At 41.3% G+C, this 21691-nt stretch overlaps 2 protein-coding genes across 4 annotated transcripts in view; one reads left to right on the top strand and one right to left on the bottom strand.

Moving 5' to 3' along the window:
• Window positions 1–4121: 4121 nt before the first annotated feature.
• LOC121682451 (lactadherin-like) lies at window positions 4122–13021 on the bottom strand. Of its 2 annotated transcripts, XM_042062607.1 has the most exons (9): window positions 12797–13021; window positions 11628–11831; window positions 8049–8148; window positions 7656–7732; window positions 7296–7493; window positions 6644–6817; window positions 5675–5868; window positions 5250–5405; window positions 4122–4591 (listed from the first exon to the last, which is right to left on the bottom strand). In XM_042062607.1, exons 1-9 carry the CDS (start codon window positions 12858–12860, stop codon window positions 4445–4447), a joined length of 1314 nt encoding a protein of 437 aa, XP_041918541.1. In that variant the 5' UTR covers window positions 12861–13021; the 3' UTR covers window positions 4122–4444. The 2 variants fall into 2 exon arrangements, with proteins under 2 accessions (XP_041918541.1, XP_041918542.1); XM_042062608.1 differs by lacking the exons at window positions 7296–7493; window positions 7656–7732; window positions 8049–8148.
• An 839-nt stretch (window positions 13022–13860) lies between these two features.
• abhd2a (abhydrolase domain containing 2, acylglycerol lipase a) overlaps window positions 13861–21691 on the top strand; it is a 23341-nt gene continuing 15510 nt past the window's right edge. Inside the window, exons 1-4 of one of the 2 annotated variants that reach the window (XM_042062609.1) lie at window positions 13861–14055; window positions 15595–15698; window positions 16137–16350; window positions 21239–21414. In XM_042062609.1, the coding sequence (XP_041918543.1) occupies window positions 16142–16350; window positions 21239–21414 (385 nt within the window). In that variant the 5' untranslated portion in view covers window positions 13861–14055; window positions 15595–15698; window positions 16137–16141. Of the gene's footprint in view, window positions 14056–14187; window positions 14360–15594; window positions 15699–16136; window positions 16351–21238; window positions 21415–21691 lie in introns of those variants that run through there. The other variant, XM_042062610.1, reaches the window with a different exon arrangement.

Genomic DNA, 21691 nt, shown 5'->3' on the forward strand with positions numbered 1-21691 from the left:
CCGATTGTGGTGTTACAACGATCGTTTGTGCTGTTAAGGGTTACATCAAAGATCCTTGATTACTAGCAAGATAAAGCAACGTAATTCGTTACTATGGGAGCAAAACGGGACAGTTCCGGTCTGCATAAGTGGGAGTGTCACCCTACGTCACTAAATAAACTTTCTCTCTTAATAAGCAATAACAACAGATAAACATAATTGTGTTCACAGTATTATTGTCCATAATCATGTATGATACCAATGAATCATTCTTAAGGACATGATATGAATAATTTAATTAGTCATGTGAACCGAGCTAGCTAGCTAGCTTAAAATGCTATACAAGTGGATGGTAGTAGCTATGGCAATACAGCTATGCGCTAACAAGTGACTAGTAGTTGGAGGACTTCGCTTAAACTTATAATATTAAATTATATTAAACTATACTGTTGCAAATTCGCTTGAGTATAAACTATCCACTTTAACTAATGTCAGTAGTGTTATTCAGCTAGTTGTCATTTCAAAGAAATTACACTTCTCCGTTTAAAATGTTACCTTAGCTAAGAGGCTAGCTAGCATGATAACAACCGGACAGTAACTGGCAGCAGCATGGTCTAATATTAAGTTATTTTATTACAAATCCGAACACTAAAAAATTACACTATTAGGCTTGAAATGATCCCAAACACTTACAGATTATGACACAATTTTCCAAAAAACCCTCAACAAATCCAGAAAGACAAAATGACCAATTTATTGGTAAAATTCCACAAGTCTCCATTGAGATTAGTGCAGCAAGGGCTTACTCTGGTCTGCATAAAGGGGGATTTCCCCCCCTCCCCCTTGCAATAATCGAACGCGGAAATTGTCGAACGTTTGCGCCTCTCGCTCCGCTTGAACCCTCTCTGGTTACATTTTCTGGCCAGTGACGTCACTCAGCCCCCCATACTTGCCCAAATTTCCTCATAATAGTTTGTGCTGAGTAGACAAAGGAGGGTTCTCCGCGCTTCTGTCGTTTGACGACAGTCCGGTGCAACCAGGCCAGAGGGGTATTCCAGAAAGGAGGTTTAACAAACACTGAGATAAAACTTAACCTCTGGGTTGTCTGAACCTGTGGCGACTAAACCCGAGCTGTCGGTTCCAAAACACCGATTACCAGTTAGTTCAATCAACCCTGTGTTAGATAACCTAGAGTTGTGCGCGTTCACGGCGAACTTATAAAGACATCATCTTTTGAGAGTCGAAACCATGAGTGAAACCGGCAAAAGGAAGAGCACCGTATTTTTCAGAGGCGGAGTAGTCGAAGCTTACGAGGAGGAGAGAACTGTAATAACAAAAAAAAAGAGCAATACTTAAGCGCCTGCGTCCGAGACCTTGCTTGGCAGAGAATAGCCTAACTGACCGTGTAAATGCGTATGTTTAAGATAGCCTATTTAATGTCAAAAGCACAATTAAATAATTCACTGGACATCACGTATTGTATTGACTGCTTTCAATGATGCTTTCTTAAACTAGCCTACCTTTTCACAGATTGAGTGGGCCATAGAATTCTTTGAGAATCCCAAATGCAATTTTCTATTTTAACGCGGGTTCTGCAGCTGTGGGCCAAGTTAAACTTTTGAGCTCCATCATCGGAAGGGTGAATGTCGGAAGGCATGGGTAGCCTATTGGACACATTTCGGTGCACATTTGGAAAATTTAATAAGTGATGCTGACCTGCCAGTTGGTGAAACTACACTTTAATGATAATCGTGGGTTTGTGTCCAGGAAAACGAATGAAGTTGCGCAGGAACTGCTTTAGCGCAAGGCAAACTTTACGCACCAACCGACAGCTTGCCGATATGCTCCGCGTCTCCAACACTACAAAATCTCCCAGTCGGAGAGCGTGTGTAGCCTATTAAAAAATATATTTTATCCCAAATGCCATCAGCATTCTTAAACAAACTTAGTGACAACATGCATACCCGGCTGAGCTGTACAGCTATTTAAACGTATTTATTCATTTTCTATAGGCTATGTTATGTTTTTGTACTGTAGCCTACTTGTTTTAATTATATCTTCAAAGTGTCTGAGATGTTGTTTGTCCATCTGTCTGGTGAGCCAAACACAAATGTCCACTATGGTCTAGCCTACATTAAAGATTTATTTTATTCTATTGTAATCCACCATGTAGGGATGGAGAATGGTTTTCAAGTAGGATATATTTAAGATTCAGCTGAAAAACTCGTTTGGAAAAGAATGGATAGGCTAGTCCTATCATGTGATGTCGTGGTCTTATCGCCCTCTCACGGTGAATTGCACGGATGAATATTACATGATTTTGTGCTTCTTTGTCAATCGGACCTTTGTCAAAATGAAACGCCATTGTGTGACGAGTGTAAAAATAGCGGCCTGATTGAACATGCACTGAAATAACCGAACATAACCTGAACAAAACCTACCCCCTACCAGGTTAAGTTCAGAGCCTATGTTACCATAGTTACTTACATAGCCTGATCATTTTTGAGCTTTCTGGAACTGAAATCCCAGGTTTACCGTTTACTCTGGGTTTACATACCCAGTTCAGTTCAGAGCCTATGTTACCATAGTTACTTGCATAGCCTGATCATTTTTGAGCTTTCTGGAACTGAAATCCCAGGTTTAGGCTACCGCTAACTCTGGGTTAACATACCCAGTTAAGCCAGTAAACCTGCTTTCTGGAATACCCCCCAGGACAGATAGTTTGTGCTGATTTGTGCCGTTAAAAGAAACAATTGTGCTACTATGTTTTCTATTTTATGGTTTATTTATTACTTGTGTGACATCACCAGCCCCCCATCAATGTCTAAATCTCCCCAAAATGGTGTCAATTGTGTGTGCTATGTTTATGCTGATTTGTGCTGTTAAAAATAACATTTGTACAGCTATGTTTTTTTTTTTTTAAGTTATCACACTTTGTTACAGGCGTGACGTTATTCGGACCCTCATTTAGCCCACCATCTCCTTTTCCCTTCGTCCATTTCTCTCCCTGTATGCCTGCTCGGAAAAGCGATTTTGTCCTGCTAAAAAAACAGAATAATATTGTTTATTCATGGGTTTCATCAGGTCCCTTTCCACAGGTGTATTAATCAAACACCATCCAGTCTGCATTGATAATTAAGGTTCTTGATTTTATACACCTGTGGAAAGGGACCTGATGAAACCCATGAATTCATTGTCTATTAATTGTTAATTGTTTACAAATCATTTATTTAACCCTTGGTGTTCATACTCAGCCAATGTTCCGGGTCTGGTGTACCCACCCCATTATTAGGCTTTTAAATCAATACTGTACAATTTACCGGTATGTTTAAATACTTCAGATGAGATGTAGCCTATACTTTAGCTCAATTGCCAATGATATAGACATCATGTTTGTTTTATATTTGCCATTTACCCCTGTGAGATCACATTTATCATCATATGACTGATTTTCGTTTTTTGTGAGAATGAGGAATGAGACAATCAGGAAATTAAATTATAAACAAGTAAAAAAAGATTTTTGATCATTATTGATGCTTATTTCTAAGAAATTCATCAGAAAAGGTGCAAGTGCTTGAAATGTAACAGTTTTGTAACTGTGTGTGGGAATAGCAGGTGCAGAAAGACAACACACACACACACACAGACACCTACACTCAGACATGCACACACACATACAGACACACACACAGCAGGCCCAGTTAGGAGGAGGTTACAGTTAAGTTATACGTTAAGGTACATAGCATCTACAATTATTACACTCGGGACCCAAACACCACATGTAATAGTTATGGGGGGGGAGGTGGGGGTTCTGTGTGCGGTCATTGAAAAATATATTTTTTACGTTCTTCATGGAGAATGAGCCAAGGCCAGTGAGTCTGAGTTTGAAGAAATAATAAATAGCATAATTTTTTCTTTTAGCAAACATTGAAAACGGGTCCCACAGATGCAAATTAATGTATTTATTTGATGCATGAAATTGTAAGACGTAAGATTGTAATTGGTGCCTTACTACTACTGCTTCAAACACAGACACATTTGTTGTGGACATTTTCTTTGGCTGTACCACTCTCATTGTTCTATTAAGACCCAGTTTTTGAATTGTGTTGGTTCAAAATAAATATACAAATCAGAACACAATACACATCTGAATGTTTTCCTTTAATTGACCCTAGCAGACCAGACACTTTCATCAGATGATCATCATGCTTTAAAATGAACACTGTTGAGCTTTCAGGAGACTGTTAGACACTGTGGAACTGGCTGTAGGAGCTCTCTCTCTCTCTTTCTCTCGCTCTCTCTCTCTCTCTCTCTCTCTCTCTCTCTCTCTCTCTCTCTTGCTCTCTCTCTCTTGCTCTCTCTCTCTCTTGCTCTCTCTCTCTTGCTCTCTCTCTCTCTTGCTCTCTCTCTGGTTTATGTGTGAATCCAGCCTGGTACCGGAGGGAGGAGAGCAGAGGAAAGGTCTCTAGTCGTCTCTACAGCCCAGCAGCTCCATGCGGACGGCGATGTGCTTGTTCCACTTCCACGGCAGGAAACGCACGAAGCGGGCGTAGAACGGAGGGTCGAACACGTTCTTCTTGTGAGTGTTGTTGTCCACGTTGCCTTCGAATATCTGTTGCAGCATAGTAAAAAAAAAATACATATCCATACAATATGTTTCAGTGTGGACCTTGTATCAAACGTTTTGAAAGAATACATTTGAGGTTTTTTTTTACCGCCTGTTAAAACCTAGAACTGTAGATTTACGCATAAATGTTCAGGCAAAACACACTGGGAACACACGTTGATCTAAACAGCTTTTCTTCCACACCCTTCCCAAACACCTCAACAAACTCACAGTTCCATCAAGCAAACACAACAGTCAAACGTGAGACAGACACCACATCCACGAAACAACACAGAGGCCCGGAGTGAACCCCCAGAGTGAACCCCCAGAGTGAACCCTTATGAGAGAAGAAATGGAGGCAGTATACACACTGATGGGGTTCACGGGATACGGTTTCCCCTCTTAAGTATGGTTTAAGCACAATGTATGACCTCTTAATATCTACAATTGAAAATTCATGAGTGAATTATGCTGACATTTTTTTTTTTTTTGTCAATACATCAACATCCTCACTTATAGTCTTCACACATTGGCATGTACATTACATATTCCACAATAAGTTACTGAACACACATCTGAAACCTTGTGTTGAGTGGGAATAAGTTAAGAGAGGAAACATATCAGTAGGTCAGAGAGCTTGGCTGCTGTGGGCAGATAAACTGACCTTGTCTGTCCTGGTGTTGGGATCCTTTAGCACCTTCCAAGAGTCGCCGTCATCACAGAACGCCACTTTGAAGGCCGAGACAAAATAAATGGACCCTAAACTCTTTGCCCCCTGAGTGATGATGCCTGTGACCTGCTTTTGGATGCCCAGGTCTACCTGGAGTACAGGGGATATATGGGTACATTGTTATTATTTGGGAGACAATTTGGGTGAATGTATGATAACTTCATAAAACACCAGTTTACTGTCTCTGACATGTCACTCCATTCAGTGAGGTCTCAAAGAAAGAAGATAATTAGAATTATTATTTTTGAAATGGCTGCTTTAAGGAAATCTCAAAGGAAAGTTGCTGTGCAACTAATCATTGTAGATAGATAGATAGATACTTTATTGATCCCCAAGGGGAAATTCAATTGTAGGCTCACCTGAAGCCACTCTAATTGACTATTGTTGTCTGGCAACCAGGCATTGAATAGGCCATTGTGGTCTAGACGGGCCAAACCGGGATGCCAGCTCAAAGAAGAAGGACACCTCCATACAGTACAGTAAACACTGGATGCTGACAGCTTCTCGTCAGGGATGATCCCAGACTTCATACCAAGGTGACTCATGCATTCATCTGTATATGAGTACAATGGAGGGAAACACCAAAAAAACACTCACTTATTCTGCGCCACAGGAGTCCTAAAGTACGTGCAGGGCAAGAGACACCCTGTTTGAAAATGTTGGCAGACAAAAATAATTTGAAAATGCTCTAAAGACACGAGATCTTCTGGGTGGGAAAATGTCCTGGAACAGGGTTCGGTGCTTTTGTGTGGCATTGTGTGTTTGTGTGTGACTGGACCTGAAATGAACTTTGAGACCTCCACATCCTCTGTTAGTTGTGATGCAAAATCAACATTTTAGATAAATTATTAACAGCAGTTAACAAGAGAGAACAAGATCCAGTGACCTCTATCAGGGCCATGCTTAAACATTTCAGGGGGCAGGTATATATAAGTATAAATACTCTTTTGATCCCGTGAGGGAAATTTGGTCTCTGCATTTATCCCAATCCGTGAATTAGTGAAACACACTCAGCACACAGTGAGGTGAAGCACACACTAATCTAGTGAGCTGCCTGCAACAACAGCGGCGCTCGGGGAGCAGTGAGGGGTTAGGTGCCTTGCTCAAGGGCACTTCAGCCGTGCCAACTGATCGGGGTTCGAACTGGCAACCCTCCGGTTACAAGTCCGAAGCGCTAACCAGTAGGCCACGGCTGCCGCGAGGTAGTAAAACTCTAAAAATGGGCATGCCTCTCATCGACAGTTATGTATCAAAAGTTTCGCAAGACTCGGAAGCACAACAGCATATATTAAAAACAGGGATAACATAGAGTAAGCGCTCAATGTCACCTTCACATTTCGGAATAGAAGACCATCCGTTCTCCAAGCAGACCATTCTGCCTGTTTCAGAAGTCCTGTATCCCACGCTGCACTCATACCTGATAATGGACCTGTAGCCATAAGGCCCACATCCTCCCTCAACACGTCTAGCATTTAGGATAGCTGGCCTGTTGCAGTTCACTGCTGTGGGACAGAGACAAAGACCCTTTTTATGTTTCAGTCACAGCGTTAAACTGGACTATCCCTGCACTACTAAAAATTTGGACTGGATGACTAATATAAATACCAAAAAATGTATTATTAAGGACTTACTGAAATACAATTAATGTTATGTAAGGGATAATGGATGACACACCGTTCGACTAGACAAGTCAAACGGTGTCCATTATCCTGCTTATTCCACTGTTGCCACTTGCGTTGTGTTAATTTCCTGTTATAATGGAAACGTTTTCATCTCTAAAACTGTATTGTTTGTAGAACTACTTCTTTCCGCCACATATCAACACATTTCTCAACTTAACGCACAAACAAATTATATGATATAATGGTCCAATTAAGTATCTGAGTGCAGGTAGGTTTTAGAACTTTTCCTCTCTTTTTATAGAGGTGATATGAAGTACTCAGTTAAGTTGAGTCAAACCCATTAATAAACCAATCATACCTACGCATCGAGGTTCTTTAGACCAGGTGCCATTTTCAAGGCACATAATAGCCAACTCATTGTCCCCAAGCTCATTGTCCCCAAGCAGGGTGTAGCTACTGCTGCAAACATATTGTACAACATTGCCATACTCATACTCAGAGTGATCATTTAGAGGTCGGCCATTAGAGATCATTGGTGGAGGTCCACATTTCACCACTAAAAAGAGAGACAGAGAGAGAGAGAGAGAGAGAGAGAGAAGGATTCAGACAGTGGACAGGAGAGCATTTGCCGTTATCAATATTCTTCACAACCAATTAAAAGCAGCAGTTTGAAATGTGGCAAAACATACAATTACACATGGAATAGTGTTTTCCATACCTTCACAAACAGGGTCTCTACCATCCCATTGTCCATCTGCCAAGCATGTCCTTGTGTTTTCTCCAATCATATAGTACCTAAAATTCAGCGTACAAATATAATATGTTGAGAGCACAATATGATACAGCACCAGCAAATACACCATTAACCCTCACAACACAGGCATTTTTGGTTGTCTTTGGGCGTTGTTCCACAATGTTGAAACAGACATCATAAGAAGAAATTGAGAGACAACGACACAGGGAAAGCTGAGGGATGGCATAACGATGCAATAACTACAGTCCACAATCCAGTACACATGAACTCAAATGCACCCCAGACACAACATCAAACACATCAAACACAACATCAAACACAAGAAGACTGTAGAGGAGATGTGAGTGATGCACTGACCCCATCTTGCAGACTGCTCTGACTATTGCCCCAAATTCAGCTCCATCAGGGAATTCATAATACCCATTCATCACTTCACCTGGGTTGCCACAGGCCCTTTCTGGAAAATGTGCATAAATGCTTGAATAAAAATGTTACAAAACCTCATCAACGTTTTGATTGGTCACAATTATTGGGACTTAATCAGGAATTTATTATCATTTATACTGAAACGTTGATTAAAGCTAAATAACAGATTACTAATGTAAAATGCATTCAACCTTGCTTCCAAAAAATTGGGATGATATGTTGAATTGTAAAAAAAAACAGAAGGCTATAATTTAAAAATCACGTAAATATATTAGATAAGATTAGATTAGATTCAACTTTATTACAACTTTATTGCAGTTGACATCCAACCAGAAGTGCAAAGAAGCATTAAATGCCAAGTGCAGGTAGGGTATGGTTGTGTAGACAATAGAGATTAATAATGTACCGTGTATAGTTGGATAAATACAGGTTTTCCAGATGACATGTCTACACAGATAAATATGTATATAGTGTATATATGTAGAGTATAAATAGACATTCTATATAACTAGTATATATACATGTAATATATATGTACAGTATATATATGTACAGTATGTATATATATATATATATATATACACATACATATATACAGTATATATATATTATATATATATACACTATACATATATATATAGCAGTGCAAGGTCATAGGTGAAACAGTGTAGGAGTAAGTGCAATACAGTCAGTTGCAATACAGTGAGTTGCTGATGCCAAGCTGCCCTAGCTTGGAGATCAGCTTGGAGGGGATCACAGTGTCGAATGCTGAACTGAAGTCAGCCGTGGCCTACTGGTTAGGTCTTTGGACTTGTAGCCGGAGGGTTGCCGGTTCGAACCCCGACCAGTAAGAATGGCTGAAGTGCCCTTGAGCAAGGCATCTAACCCCTCACTGCTCCCCGAGCGCCGCTGTAGCAGGCAGCTCACTGTGTCGGGATTAGTGTGTGCTTCACCTCACTGTGTGTTCACTGTGTGCTGTGTGTGTTTCACTAATTCACAGACTGGGATAAATGCAGAGACCAAATTTCCCTCATGGGATCAAAGGAGTATATATTTATACTTATACAGAAAGGGGGCTATGTTTTGTTGAGGAGACCAATTGCAGAGGGGAAGAAACTGTTTTTGTGGTGTGAGGTCCTGGTCTTGATGGACCGCAGTCTCCAGCCAGAGGAAAGTGTCTCATTAAGACTGTGTCCAGGGTGGAGGGGTCACCAGCAATCTTTCCTGCCTGCCTCAGGGTCCTGGAGGTGTACAGACTTTAGAGAGGAGGCAGGCTGCAGCCAATCACCCTTTCAGCCCAGCAAAGCAGATGATGCGCCGCAGTCTTCCCCTGTCCTTGGCAGTGGCAGCAGCATACCAGATGGAGATGGAGGAAGTGAGGATGGATTCTATGATGGTAGAGTAGAAGTGCACCACCATCGACTTCGGCAGGTTGAATTTCCTCAACTGCTGCAACAAGTATATCACCAGAGGTGTGCTTTTTGATGAGGGAGCTGATATTACGGTATGCTTCACCTAATGTGACAGGCCTGGACAGAGCCATACTGTTATAATACGTGTAAAATGCAGTTAGGTGTTATTGTCCTGAAATATTCAAGGTATTCCCTAAAAAGATGGTTAAAAAATGGCTACTGTATGTTTCACTGAGCTCATACAGTGATTTTCTTTGCAGAAACAGATCTGTTTTTAATGCAGTGCCAAAGATCACAGCCACCCAATATTGTTTTTCATCCCTGTCACGTGTTGATAATGATATCAGGATTCTCTAAATGATATTGTGTACTAGAAATTATGAAATTCCCCAGTCCTTGCAATTTCATGTTGAGGAGCATTTATCTTATATTATTGCATTAATTGCCCACAACAGCAGTCCATGAATACCTTGGTATCTTTACTTCTGAGAGACTCTATGTCTCTAGGATAGTCTTATTATGTGTTATGTGTATGCATAATGTTTCTCCTTGTGTTTTCGTTAGCATTACAGAACTTCTCCGGCCTGTTGATGCCCCATTACAACTTTATGACATTTTTCTAGGCCCCATGCCATTGTCTCATCAAATTCAAAATGAGCGTAGCTCATCAGTAATTTTGTCAACGATTCCTGGGACACAGTTTTCTGTGATTATCTCGAGAACCGTATGGCCTAGGAAGACCACATTTTTTTCAGTAGGTTGGGCTCAAAGGGCCATCTCAACCCATCCCATAACCTCATTTATGGTATAGGGCCACATGGTTAAAAATGAAAAAGCAAAACTTAAGCTCTGTAATCGCAGGTATCTTTGGCTGACGTGTTCAAAACTGCACAAAATTTGACCTGTAGAGTTTCCATTTGACCTGCTGAGTTTCGTGGAATTCTGTTCATGGGGGGCCATACAATCAATGTACAATGTGTACATGTAGTGACTGTAAACAAACACGGCCTGCGGATGGTGGTGTTGAGCAAAGGGTTGCCGAATGAAGTTGAAATGTACACACACACACACTCACATACATGCACGCACACATGCACACACACACCTAAACATACCCACACGCACACAAACATACACAAGCACACACACACAGGCACACACACACCATTACCCCCCCCACACACACCATTACCCCCACCCCACACACACACACATACACGCACATACTCACAAGCAAACACACACACACAGAAGCACAGAAGCACACATATACACACAGAAGCAAACACACACATGCACACACTCATTTACATACACAAGTTGCAAGACTAGGGATGGAGTAGGAGATGGAGACAAATTGACAAGCGTGATTTATTTTTGCAGAGAGAATGTGCAGGACTGGGCGGCGGTCATATTTTGTACTGCTCTGTGGTACATCTAATATTTTCCATGAAATAGTGAAATTTGTCAGTTTCAACATTTGATATGTTGTCTGTCTTTTTTTAAAACTAAATATGGTTTTACGGGTTCACATTCTGATTTTATTTAAATTTTACACAGCATCCATCCCACCTTTTTTGGAAATGTTCTTGTAATGTTCAACCAGTATCTGTACATCAAATTACAGTTCATGTTTTGCTAAATTAGTGCAAAATGTTTGGGTTAGATCCAAAGACGTCTACAAATATGTTCTTAACTTGCAATGCCTCTGTTTATTATTGTCTCTCTGATTATGTGGTTGTAATGTTCACCGTTTAAAAACATCAAAAGTCAAACTGAATTTGAAATCATAACATGCTCTACACTAAAAGACCAGATTGCAATTTATTTATTTATTTTTTTTTCAAAAATGAAGAAATCTCAATAATGTATTTTTAAGGGTTTCAGATGGATTTCCGGCTGACTACAGGTTGAAAGTTTGGAATTGTTTCAAGCAAACAAGGCTACTTAACTATCCTATTGATTTTCTAAAGATCATATAAATCACATTTAATTCTTAATCTGTAAAATATCATGAGGGGGGATTTACTGCAGGATTATGGTCTTTTTTGCAGATTAACAAAAATGTTCAGTGTAAACATGTAAGAAATTAACTTACTATGACAGGTGAATTTTTCTGGGTCAGGCTTCCATTGCCCATTAATCCCACAGGTGTACGAATCCAAAATTCTAGAATTGGGCTCATATCCAGGATGGCACCTAAGTTTTACAGTAGATCCTGCCACGAAGGTCTCCTTGGAGATATCAAATGGGTCGTCTACTACCACAGCATGGTCACTGGTGGTAGGCTTTGTGCATTGTCCTACAGCATATGGAGAGGAAGATCACATAGCTTCAGTTAGCCTATATCGCATTTGGGAATAGAAACAACTTAACAAAGGATGCTACAAAAAAAGAGGACCACTCAATCACTAGCAACACTTCTTGTTTTGAAAGAGGACCACTCAATAGCAACACTTCTTGTTCTGAAGCATGTGAGGATGTTACGCAGACCCAGCCCACCTATTCAGCCATGTGAGGTACCATTCTGCTTGTTTATGAATGTAAATGTGTAGCACTATGGCTGTTTAAACATCTGATCAGTGGGGCCGATTTTTTCACTAGTGGAAATGACATTCCTACATGTCAAAATGTTCATTCAAAATATATGAAAAGCAAAATGTTACAATACATATTTACATATGTTGAAATTACATTTTGACTAATCAAAATTAGATTTATATGTTTATTTATTTAATATTGATATTTTTCACTTTTTCACTTTTTTTCACTAATAAAAATGACGATTATAGATATCTACAATTTTCACTCAATTGTTAGTCAAGCAATAGTTAATATCTAGAATATGATACTGCTAGTTATATATGTTAAAATGGCTTGCCAAGGCTATTCACAGTCCTGTTGAACATAGCCTAAGCCTTGTGTTCAACATGTATTGCACATACCGTAACACTGTTGCGTTTACATAATGTTAACGTTACTTCCACTGAAAAGAAGTAGACTATGTGACTGAACATAAGTCTAATGGCAGCCTACAATAGCCATTAGCTTACGTCTCAAAGTCAGTTTGCCAAAGGCACAGCATAAGGCAAAGTAAGGCTAGTTATCTGGTTTGATAGGCCACAAAGCTTAAAAACGGAGTCTAATGGATAGACAAAAACTGGCTGTAAGCAATCTCAGAAGCAATCTCAAATGATCAATTAATTAACGTTCAATTAAACAAGATAGACCTCAAGAAATAACAAACAACACAGGACAAAACGTCACCTCTGATTCCACTGGGGACTAATATAAAAATCCACAGACTTCCCAGAATATTCTTAACCTGCATCACGCACTCCTTTTCACTTTTTCTTCTTAGCTTGCCTACTGACGCTGATAGTCTGGAAACTACAACTAACAAATTGACTCCAAACTGACTGCAGAACAAATTCTCAGGTCAAGGCCGAGTCCAGATATAGTATTTTGATTGGTCTACACGGCCCGGACTGGTGGCAGATTTGTCAAAAGTAGCCTACATGTTGCAGTGGCAAAACTTTGAAGTGAAAATTGGGGTGTCGAGCCCCCCTTTTCATCATGTTTCATTCATTATGATGCCAGAATAGCCACAACTGTTAAGGTCAGCAAAGACAGTGCCGTTTCAGTAGCCTACGACAAATTAATAATGGCCAGGACGTGGAACACTGAAGATGACACCAACCATACATCCCCAGAGTGGCTGAACATGGGAACATTTTAACTGCTCAAATGTATTTGTATCTTTAACTTTGTTTTAAGGTAGATTGAAGTGTGGAGTCACGCGCCACCCACTGGCTATGCACATTAATGCAGATCAGAATAACATTTAGGGCCCATAAATAGACACGTATAAGGCCCACTCCTTTTCTAAATTAAAACATATTTATGCTATCACAGTGACATAGGACATCGCTATATAGGTTACCCATAACATGTTGACGAGGTTTTCAAAGACATAGCCTAAATTGCATTAAGATAAATTAAAGCATGAAAAAATAATGTGCTACAATAGTAAATTGATAACATCAATAGGCTATGTAGGCTAACATCCAACAGCACAGCAGAGGGTCATATCAGATGTTATAATCTCTATGATATAAGTGCAACACACTTATTACACAATCTCATAATGGGCTAATTGTAGCCTATAGTTTGTGCAAAACTAAACAAAACCATGTTCCTGATTAAGAAGTTGTAGGTAGGTGAGCAATAAAGACGTTATTCTGTTTTCATTGAACAGAAAAGTCCCGAAGCGCAGTGACGTCGTGCTCCAGTTGCCCAATGGGTGTGCAATGTATAAATCCGCTGCTCATCTGTAGGAAGTAAAGTCTGCGTACACGGTAATGTGCTAGTATATGCGTGTGTGTTGCTGGAGCAAAATGCTTAGAAGCACAGATACCAAACAATTTGACACTGAATTATAACCGCTTGTCTTTTCCCTATGGATGGATATATGGTCACATGCAGAAAGGAAAAAGGATCATCTGGCTGTTGCGTTGGATTATTAGGTAGGTTAAAAAAAAAACACCTCCCGCTACCACATACAGTTAGCTAGCTAGATATTTATCGTTATGCTAGCTGCAGGCTAACAGACTAGACAAGCATCCAGTGGTGCTTCCCACCCAAGTCTCGCTAAATGGCGTGCTAATCGACAATAACAAGATGATGTTGTCTGCAATATCTCAATATAGTTTGAAATATGCAGCCATAGAATTAGTTTGTTTTGTTTATCTGGCACATAGTATGGTCATAACGAATAGTATGGGAAGTTGTTCAGGAAAAGGATGCTTTTCTTGGGCCTGTTACCGTTGGGTAGGTATGCTATCTATGATTTTTTACCGCTTTTTTTACATCGTTACATTTGGATAATGGCGTTTAGATACAACAGTATCTAACTTTAGGAATTCCTTTACCATTAATTGGTACATTGTTTCATGATGATGAATGGTACATAGCTAAAAAGATGTCTTTGTAACTGTTAATTCTGATACACGACGCCGAGGAGAAGAGGAGGGCGGTTAGCCGCAGCGGCAGTATTTGACAGGTCGTTGTTAAATGAAGCCCTAGTCCACATTACACGACTATGAAGAAAGTGCTTTAATTGTTCTTAACATTACTCTGCTTAGAGGCTATTATGCTACCGATGAACCACGCTTATATCCAAGCCACTAAAAGTAACCCAGAGGGTTCACCAGTGTCTTTCAAGCAGAACAAATGGGGCTGTGTTGTGCTATTTCATGTCAGTGATTTGAACTCAGAGTGGCTTTTCAGTCATTATGAATGACTAGATTAACTTGCATAAGATTAGTGTAAATGGAACGATGAGGGGGGGGGGGGGGGGTGTTTTGGTTTTCATTTTGGGGGGTGTTTTGGTTTTCATTTTGTCCCCAGCTGACCGTGATCAGAAGCGTCGGTGCCTCTCTTGTCGCTGGTGGGGATGCTCTGGGGGATGGGGATTAGGGACACTAGCCTCTGATTCTTTACTTTATCCCTCCTGTCACTTGTATTTCTGGAGGATGAGGTCATACTGGTCTCTGGAATGTGGGCTAAGCCCTGGACATTTAGGCACAGCTTTTATTATTATTATTATTATTATTATTATTATTATTATTATTACTATATTAATCCTGCATATAAGATGTCTTGGGAATTGCTAATAGACACACTGAATGTTGGAACATAATAGGTCACATTTGTATTTTTCATTTAACAAATCGTATTTGTTGGTAAGAGATCCATTTCAGCCCAGGATCACTGAATCGGTGATGTTGTGCCTCTGTAATGTAGCCTAATTTAGACTTTTGTTGACAGTGAACTCTGGCTGTGGGGACATGTGCAAGAGCACCCTCGGGACTCTTGATTTCAATCGAATTTCCCTGTCTATGCAACCGATCAATTTACTCACCCAGAGTGAACCACGTTTTGCCATCAGCCAATTACCCTAGAATCCAGTCATGAATGCATTCTGTTAGAATGTGTGGGTCTGTGAGAAAAAAGATTTAATAATGTGAAACCCACTTCTGACTTTTGTTTCTCTTTTTTTCCAGGGTTGACCAGAACACTGTGACTTGAAGTGCAAGGACAAAGAGGAACTGTTTGAAGACAGTGGGTTACAGGGCACATTCTCGGCAAGGAAAATAGCAAGAGAGAAGTATGCAAACTTGTGACATTGTTTTTTGTGGTGCTTTTGGTGTTTCCAAATGTGTCATCTGGTGCTTACACAGTGTTACGTCATTAGAGTATTGAGTTCCCTATTTTGTGTTCCTTCCTGTGTGTCTTTCATGACTTCCTGTTTGGTTTGTCTCATAAAATTGTCTCAGGCTTGGGAGAGTTGAATACTTTCCATACTTCCCTTTTGGTTTTTGAAAGAGAACTCTAACTTAAACCAAAATCTCTTCACATTTGAAATAACCAAAACACAATTGCTAAAACTACTGTTTACAAGGATTCTATACTATTGAACGTTCAAAAACTGAAGCCTGAAAAATGTAAAGCTGTGGTTACAGACATTATCATGGACATTAGATTACAGTTTAATGAAATAGTTTGAGGTGCATCCCTGGTGAATTCCTGTATGTGTGTGTCGTAGCAACCATGTCCAACCAGGAGTCTGACGTGTACACCATCTCGCCGGAGATGCCGGCCGTGTTTGACGGGGTGAAGCTGGCGGCGGTTGCCACGGTGCTCTACATCATCGTGCGCTGCCTGAATCTCAAGAGCCCCACTGCCCCCCCGGAGCTCACTTACCAGGACACGGCCCTCAACCGCTTCTTGCTCAAGTCCTGCCCACTCCTGACCAAAGAGTGAGTCCTTTACACACACACACAAACACAAATCCCCAATATTTCACATCAGTGTCTTGGTCTATAAGTAGCATTTTAATGATGATGCCTCATTATGTGAACTAACAGATATAAACTATTGTCATCTGAAATGATTATGTATAATAATGTATCTTTAGCGTTTCTCCTGCTCTGGGTCTGACAGTCTGTTGTCCTAAAAGCATCTCAGCTTCACCTTGCTTGTCTTAGGTGACCGGAGTCTCTGAATCTTAATGGCTAGCATATTGAGAAGAACAGTCTGGTCTATTTGCCCTCCAAATATGTATATTCTCCAGTGAGACATTGAATGCGTTGGCTGTTTGACTTTGCTTTTGCTTAATGTTGACAGAGAGAGAGAGACTGTCTCAGTAGCTTTACCATTGCACAAAATAACGCCAACTTGTAGGAACCTCTCCATCCCTTTCTAAGTGTTTGTTTGTTGAGTCGGTCACCTTACACGGCCATGTTATATCTGATAGTGTCTCACTACTAAAGTCAGAGGGATACTACACACTTCTTACTGAGTGTAAGTAAGAAGTGTGTAGTATCCCACTTCATATTGTGAGGTCTGTGAGTCTGTGACTAACTGGCTTGGTATTCTTATCCTTTAAACTAAATGACTTATGGAATGGCACACACCTCTGACTTGAATGATGAACGAGTACTTTAGGGTCAGGATATCTTCAGATGGTGATTTCTAGTGATGAACAAGTACTTTAGGGTGTGGATATCTTCAGATGGTGATTTCTAGTGTACCCTAGTGAGACTTGGTGAACTAGTTGTATGCTGAGGACACAAACACTGAGGACACCCTCAGTGTTTGTGTTTTTTACACACTAACAATAATTCCCAATTTCTGCTACACATTCTTATGATGAAAATGAAGATCTGCTTAAATGACCTGTCAAAGCTTACCCCCAGCCACCGGGTGGTCCATGGCCCTTTCGTAACATCCCCTGACACAGGCTACCATGGGCATTATGTAATAGTGTTTCCAGCACAGTAGCCGCACACACACACACACACACACAGAGCCAAGCGGGCTGATCAATGAGTCACCAAGCGAGGACTCACATTCCTGGACACAGCCTCGCCCCACCCAACCCCGGCTGCTCCTGTGGAGGGGAGAGTTCAGTCCGAGGGAGGCGAAGGCGCCCCACTGACAGGCACTCTGTTTACCGACGCCCTCCAGGAAAATATTTATCTCTGGTCATATAAATAGGTGGATAGGAACGTTGTGCTCAGCGGGCAGGTCTGTTATCGTTGCCATTATCTCCAAGGACGCTGATGTGGATGTGAACTTCAGACAGCACAGGGCGTGTTGTAATTAGTCATGACTTTCTTTTCAATAATGAAACAATGTGGCAGGGCAGATCTCTAATATGACCCGTAGACACAAGTCTAGAGCAGGTGTGATGTAGTTATTAGATGACCATTGACGTTGTATATTTATGGTCATGATGAGGAAGTGAATCAAATGGATCCCTATGAGCTGGCATTTGAACCATTTGCCATGGACTTTGATTAACCCTAATGAGATATCATAAGAATTTGAGCAGATTATTTGCTGTCTGGGTTGTCTTGGCACACTGTTTTATATTGTTATTTGAAATCAAAAGCCTCGTCAGAAGCCTTGACCATCAAAATGTAACATCTGTGTTGGCAATCTAGGCTGTGACATGCTGTAAATTAGGTGTGGGCGATATGGACAAAAAATATTATCTCTATTTTTTGTTATTTTGATAACGATAATTAGTCGATATCCTTTAAAACATTGTTTTTGTTAAAGTCTGAGTTACTTTACAGCTCATTATTTATGAATAGCATCATTACAATAATAACCAATAACCTAACCTGTGACTTTTTAACCAAATCAACCAATGCATTGTCACTCTGACACATTTCCAATTCTGCCCCCACTTGTGTGTGTGTGGCAATGACCTGGTCTAGCCAGCTACATTAGAGCAGATGAATAGGCCTAACAGTTTCCCAAGAGAAAGTCTGAAGCTAAAGTTCCTTTCAAACCGTTACATAGGATTCACTGTACAACTAAGCAGACCAACAGAGTACATCTCGGTTATTCCCTTCGATATTTTGTTTAAGAGCAATCAGGTAGGCTAGCATTCCAAGTTACAGAATAGAAACTAATGCGTTAGCTTGTGGCTAATGTATATGAGAAATACCATAGAGATGCTAACGGTTAGCATAATCGGTAAACGTAGATACTTAGAGCGAACTTCCGTCCATTTACAAAAGAGTTCCATGAGAATAGTTCTTTGTTTACAACTGATATTAAAATACTCAAAGGTTAATGTTTTCTCTCCATATTATACCGTGTGGGAAAAACATGACTGTCTCATCAATGCTACTTGAACAGAAATATCCGCATTAAATCCCAAGTAGGCTACTCTAGCTGCACAAAATAAACATTAGGTGTGCGTGTGACAACGTTGTGACCCACCATAGATATATATATATACTGACCCACTAGTGATCACGTGACGCTTGCTCTGATGCAGCCAGGGGCGTCTCCCGCATACACCTCCTGGGAATGTATGAGTCTTTAATGCGTGATTTCGAGTGTTTTTCCCCCATAAGTAATTTAAATACTCGATAATGTCAATTTGCACATCGTTAAAACAACAATCACGATATTATCGCAAGACGATATATGTCGCCCACCCTACCGTAAATAGACTATAGTTCAGATAGTGTAGCACTCTCAATGTTTACAGAAATGGCAGCAAGGCCTGCTGTCTCCCTGTAATACATTCTCTTTATGGGCATTTTACCCAGAATGCTTATCCCCCCCCCCCCCCCCCCCCCCCCCACACACACACACACACACACACACACACACACACACACACACACACACACACACACACACACACACACACACACACACGCTTGGCCTCTGCAGGATTATCTCATTACATAGTCATTCTATCAGCATTAGCTTGGAACACTAAGCAGAGGGTTCTGGTGAATTCTCAGCAGGAGCATAACCTCGCGTGACTTCTTATCCTGCTGTGGCCAAGCCTGTCTCTCTGTTCCCTTATCCTCTTTGTGTTCCTCAGTTGCCATCTAACTCCCCCGCCACACACACACACACACACACACACACTCTAACCCTGTGCCGCGTGGAGTTAAAACGATTTACTCTTCCAGCCCTTTCTGAATGAGTGTGCTCACTATCATGCTTCCTGGGAGTTGAAGCAATTCCATGCTAACCCACTATCTACTGCGCCCCCCCCCCCCCACACACACACACACACACACACACCCTCCACCCTACCATCAGCTATTACCGCTAATCGACTGTAAAATGATCAGCGGCGTGATTAGATGTTTAGTTAAGGGGGGCGGTTGCATAACAGTCTTTATCCAGAGCAGGTGGCGGTGTGCTGCTGGTCACCAGAGGAAGTTGAGGGGGAGGCTGCTGAAGGTTGCATACTGTAAGTGTTAATAATGACGGGCCGAATTTGTGCCACGCAACACAACGCAGCGCAGCACACTGTTGACATTAGCAATGGTGGCACTTGCAGGGCATTCTGGTCATAGATGCAGAGTGCATCCTTTAGCACTGGTAGCCCTCAGCAGTCTCAGCAAAGATGCGGTCAAGTTGCTCTAGTGTGCGTGTTATTATGAGCCTATCCTCCTGGTGGTGGTTGACAGTGTGACCCAGGGCTCAAAAACAAAGCAGGCCATTACAACCTTACAACCTTCCCACTGCTGACATCAAGCTTTTTAGTATTTATAGATGCCATTTTCTTTGCTATGCAGAGCTTGTTAGTGTTTGCTGTGTACTTAGGCATATTTGACTGACTGCTTATTTGCATGGTATGATCTGAGAGCCTGTTTTTGCTGTCCCTTCATAAATCACTTGTCAGGCTGGTTAAGGCAGTGTTTTCAAAGTCCTCTGTGAAAGAAGGACAGAAAAGGAGTGGCTTATCAGTGTTGTGTAATTTGGAAAAGTGGACAACTGTGGGAAGTGTTTTTCTTGTCATAGTTGTGCTGAGCGGTTGCATAACAGGAGCACGCTGTTCTTAATCAGAGGTAAACATGACAGCCCAGCTCCTCCAACTCTAAACATGTCACTAAAGTATTTCTGTAGAATGGGGCTTATAATATGACACATCCTTTTCTGTTTGTCCATGTGTACAACAAGACTACATTGAGAGCCTTTTCTGTTTGTCCGTGTGTAGAACAAGCCTACATTGGGGGCCACGTGGCTGCCAAGAGTCCACACAGACTGTCGTCTAAATCATGTTTCATGTATTTTTTAGTTCCATCCATTGGCTTGTTCCGTCCAGCGTTAGTCTTGGCTCGCTGGGCCGTGTTCCCAGATGAAGTGGCATATCACAAGTGGAATTTAGGCTACTGCTCAACCAGAGCGAGTTCTTGAGACTGGTCAGGAAACTGAATACATCTTGTTCTGACTCTCTCCACACTGTCTTACACACTAGGCTATCTGTAGGCTCAGCTAGTGTCTGTCTGGAGGTCTCTGTAATCAGGTTCTTGGTTTAACCTTTTTCACCACCTGTAATTATCTGCCCTTTTATCTATGCGATTATGACAACAGTCAAGATCACCAGTCCTAGATCAAAGTTCAATATTGTCAACTATATTCTGCCTAGTTATATTAGTATGAAATATAATATGACTGAATTACTGTATTAGTTGTGTCTCTTCTCACAGGAGTCAGACTGTTTCACACTGTATGTTTTCACTCAGGAGTCTGTGAATCTGTATAACTGAGATTGAATGCTCTCGTGTCTGTGAATCCGTATAACTGAGATTGAATGCTCTCGTGTCTGTGAATCCGTATAACTGAGATTGAATGCTCTCGTGTCTGTCTCTTCCGCAGGTACATTCCTCCGCTGTTGTGGGGTAAGAGTGGGCATCTGCAGACGGCGCTTTACGGGAAACTGGGCAGGGTGAGCTCGCCGCACCCCAACGGCCTCCGCAAGTTCCTGCCCATGATAGATGGTGCCACTGCCACCTTCGACCTCTTCGAGCCCATGGCTGATCACCCGACAGGAGGTTGGCATCAAAGTTGTTGACCTGTTTGTCAATGCCATTTCTGCTGGGCACCCCCCCATTGTATGATTAATCATTGTGGTTGTGTATGAGTTTGTTGTGAAGTGTGTGTGTGTGTGTGTGTGTGTGTGTGTGCGCGCGCGCGTGTGTGTCTGCAACTTCTCTCACTGAGGCATGCTTCAGTGTTTCTCCATCTCTGAATATGGCCTGTTTGCTGTGCTGTCTGTACCACTGTAATCGGGCGCAGCCTGAAGTCACATGCGGCTCCTAGCTCCTAACG

The sequence above is a fragment of the Alosa sapidissima genome, chromosome 14 (assembly GCF_018492685.1).
Source record: "Alosa sapidissima isolate fAloSap1 chromosome 14, fAloSap1.pri, whole genome shotgun sequence".
Lineage (NCBI taxonomy): Eukaryota > Metazoa > Chordata > Actinopteri > Clupeiformes > Clupeidae > Alosa > Alosa sapidissima.

What these genes read in the sequence shown, in the direction of transcription:
- LOC121682451 (XM_042062607.1), bottom strand. Translation starts at nt 12,860, where the DNA reads ATGCAGGTTAAGAATATTCTGGGAAGTCTGTGGATTTTTATATTAGTC. An exon ending in TTCTATTCCGAAATGTGAAG is followed by an intron (nt 5,869 to 6,643) that starts GTGACATTGAGC and finishes ACTCATATACAG; the next exon opens with ATGAATGCATGAGTCACCTT. An exon ending in GTCAATTAGAGTGGCTTCAG is followed by an intron (nt 5,406 to 5,674) that starts GTGAGCCTACAA and finishes CCTGTACTCCAG; the next exon opens with GTAGACCTGGGCATCCAAAA.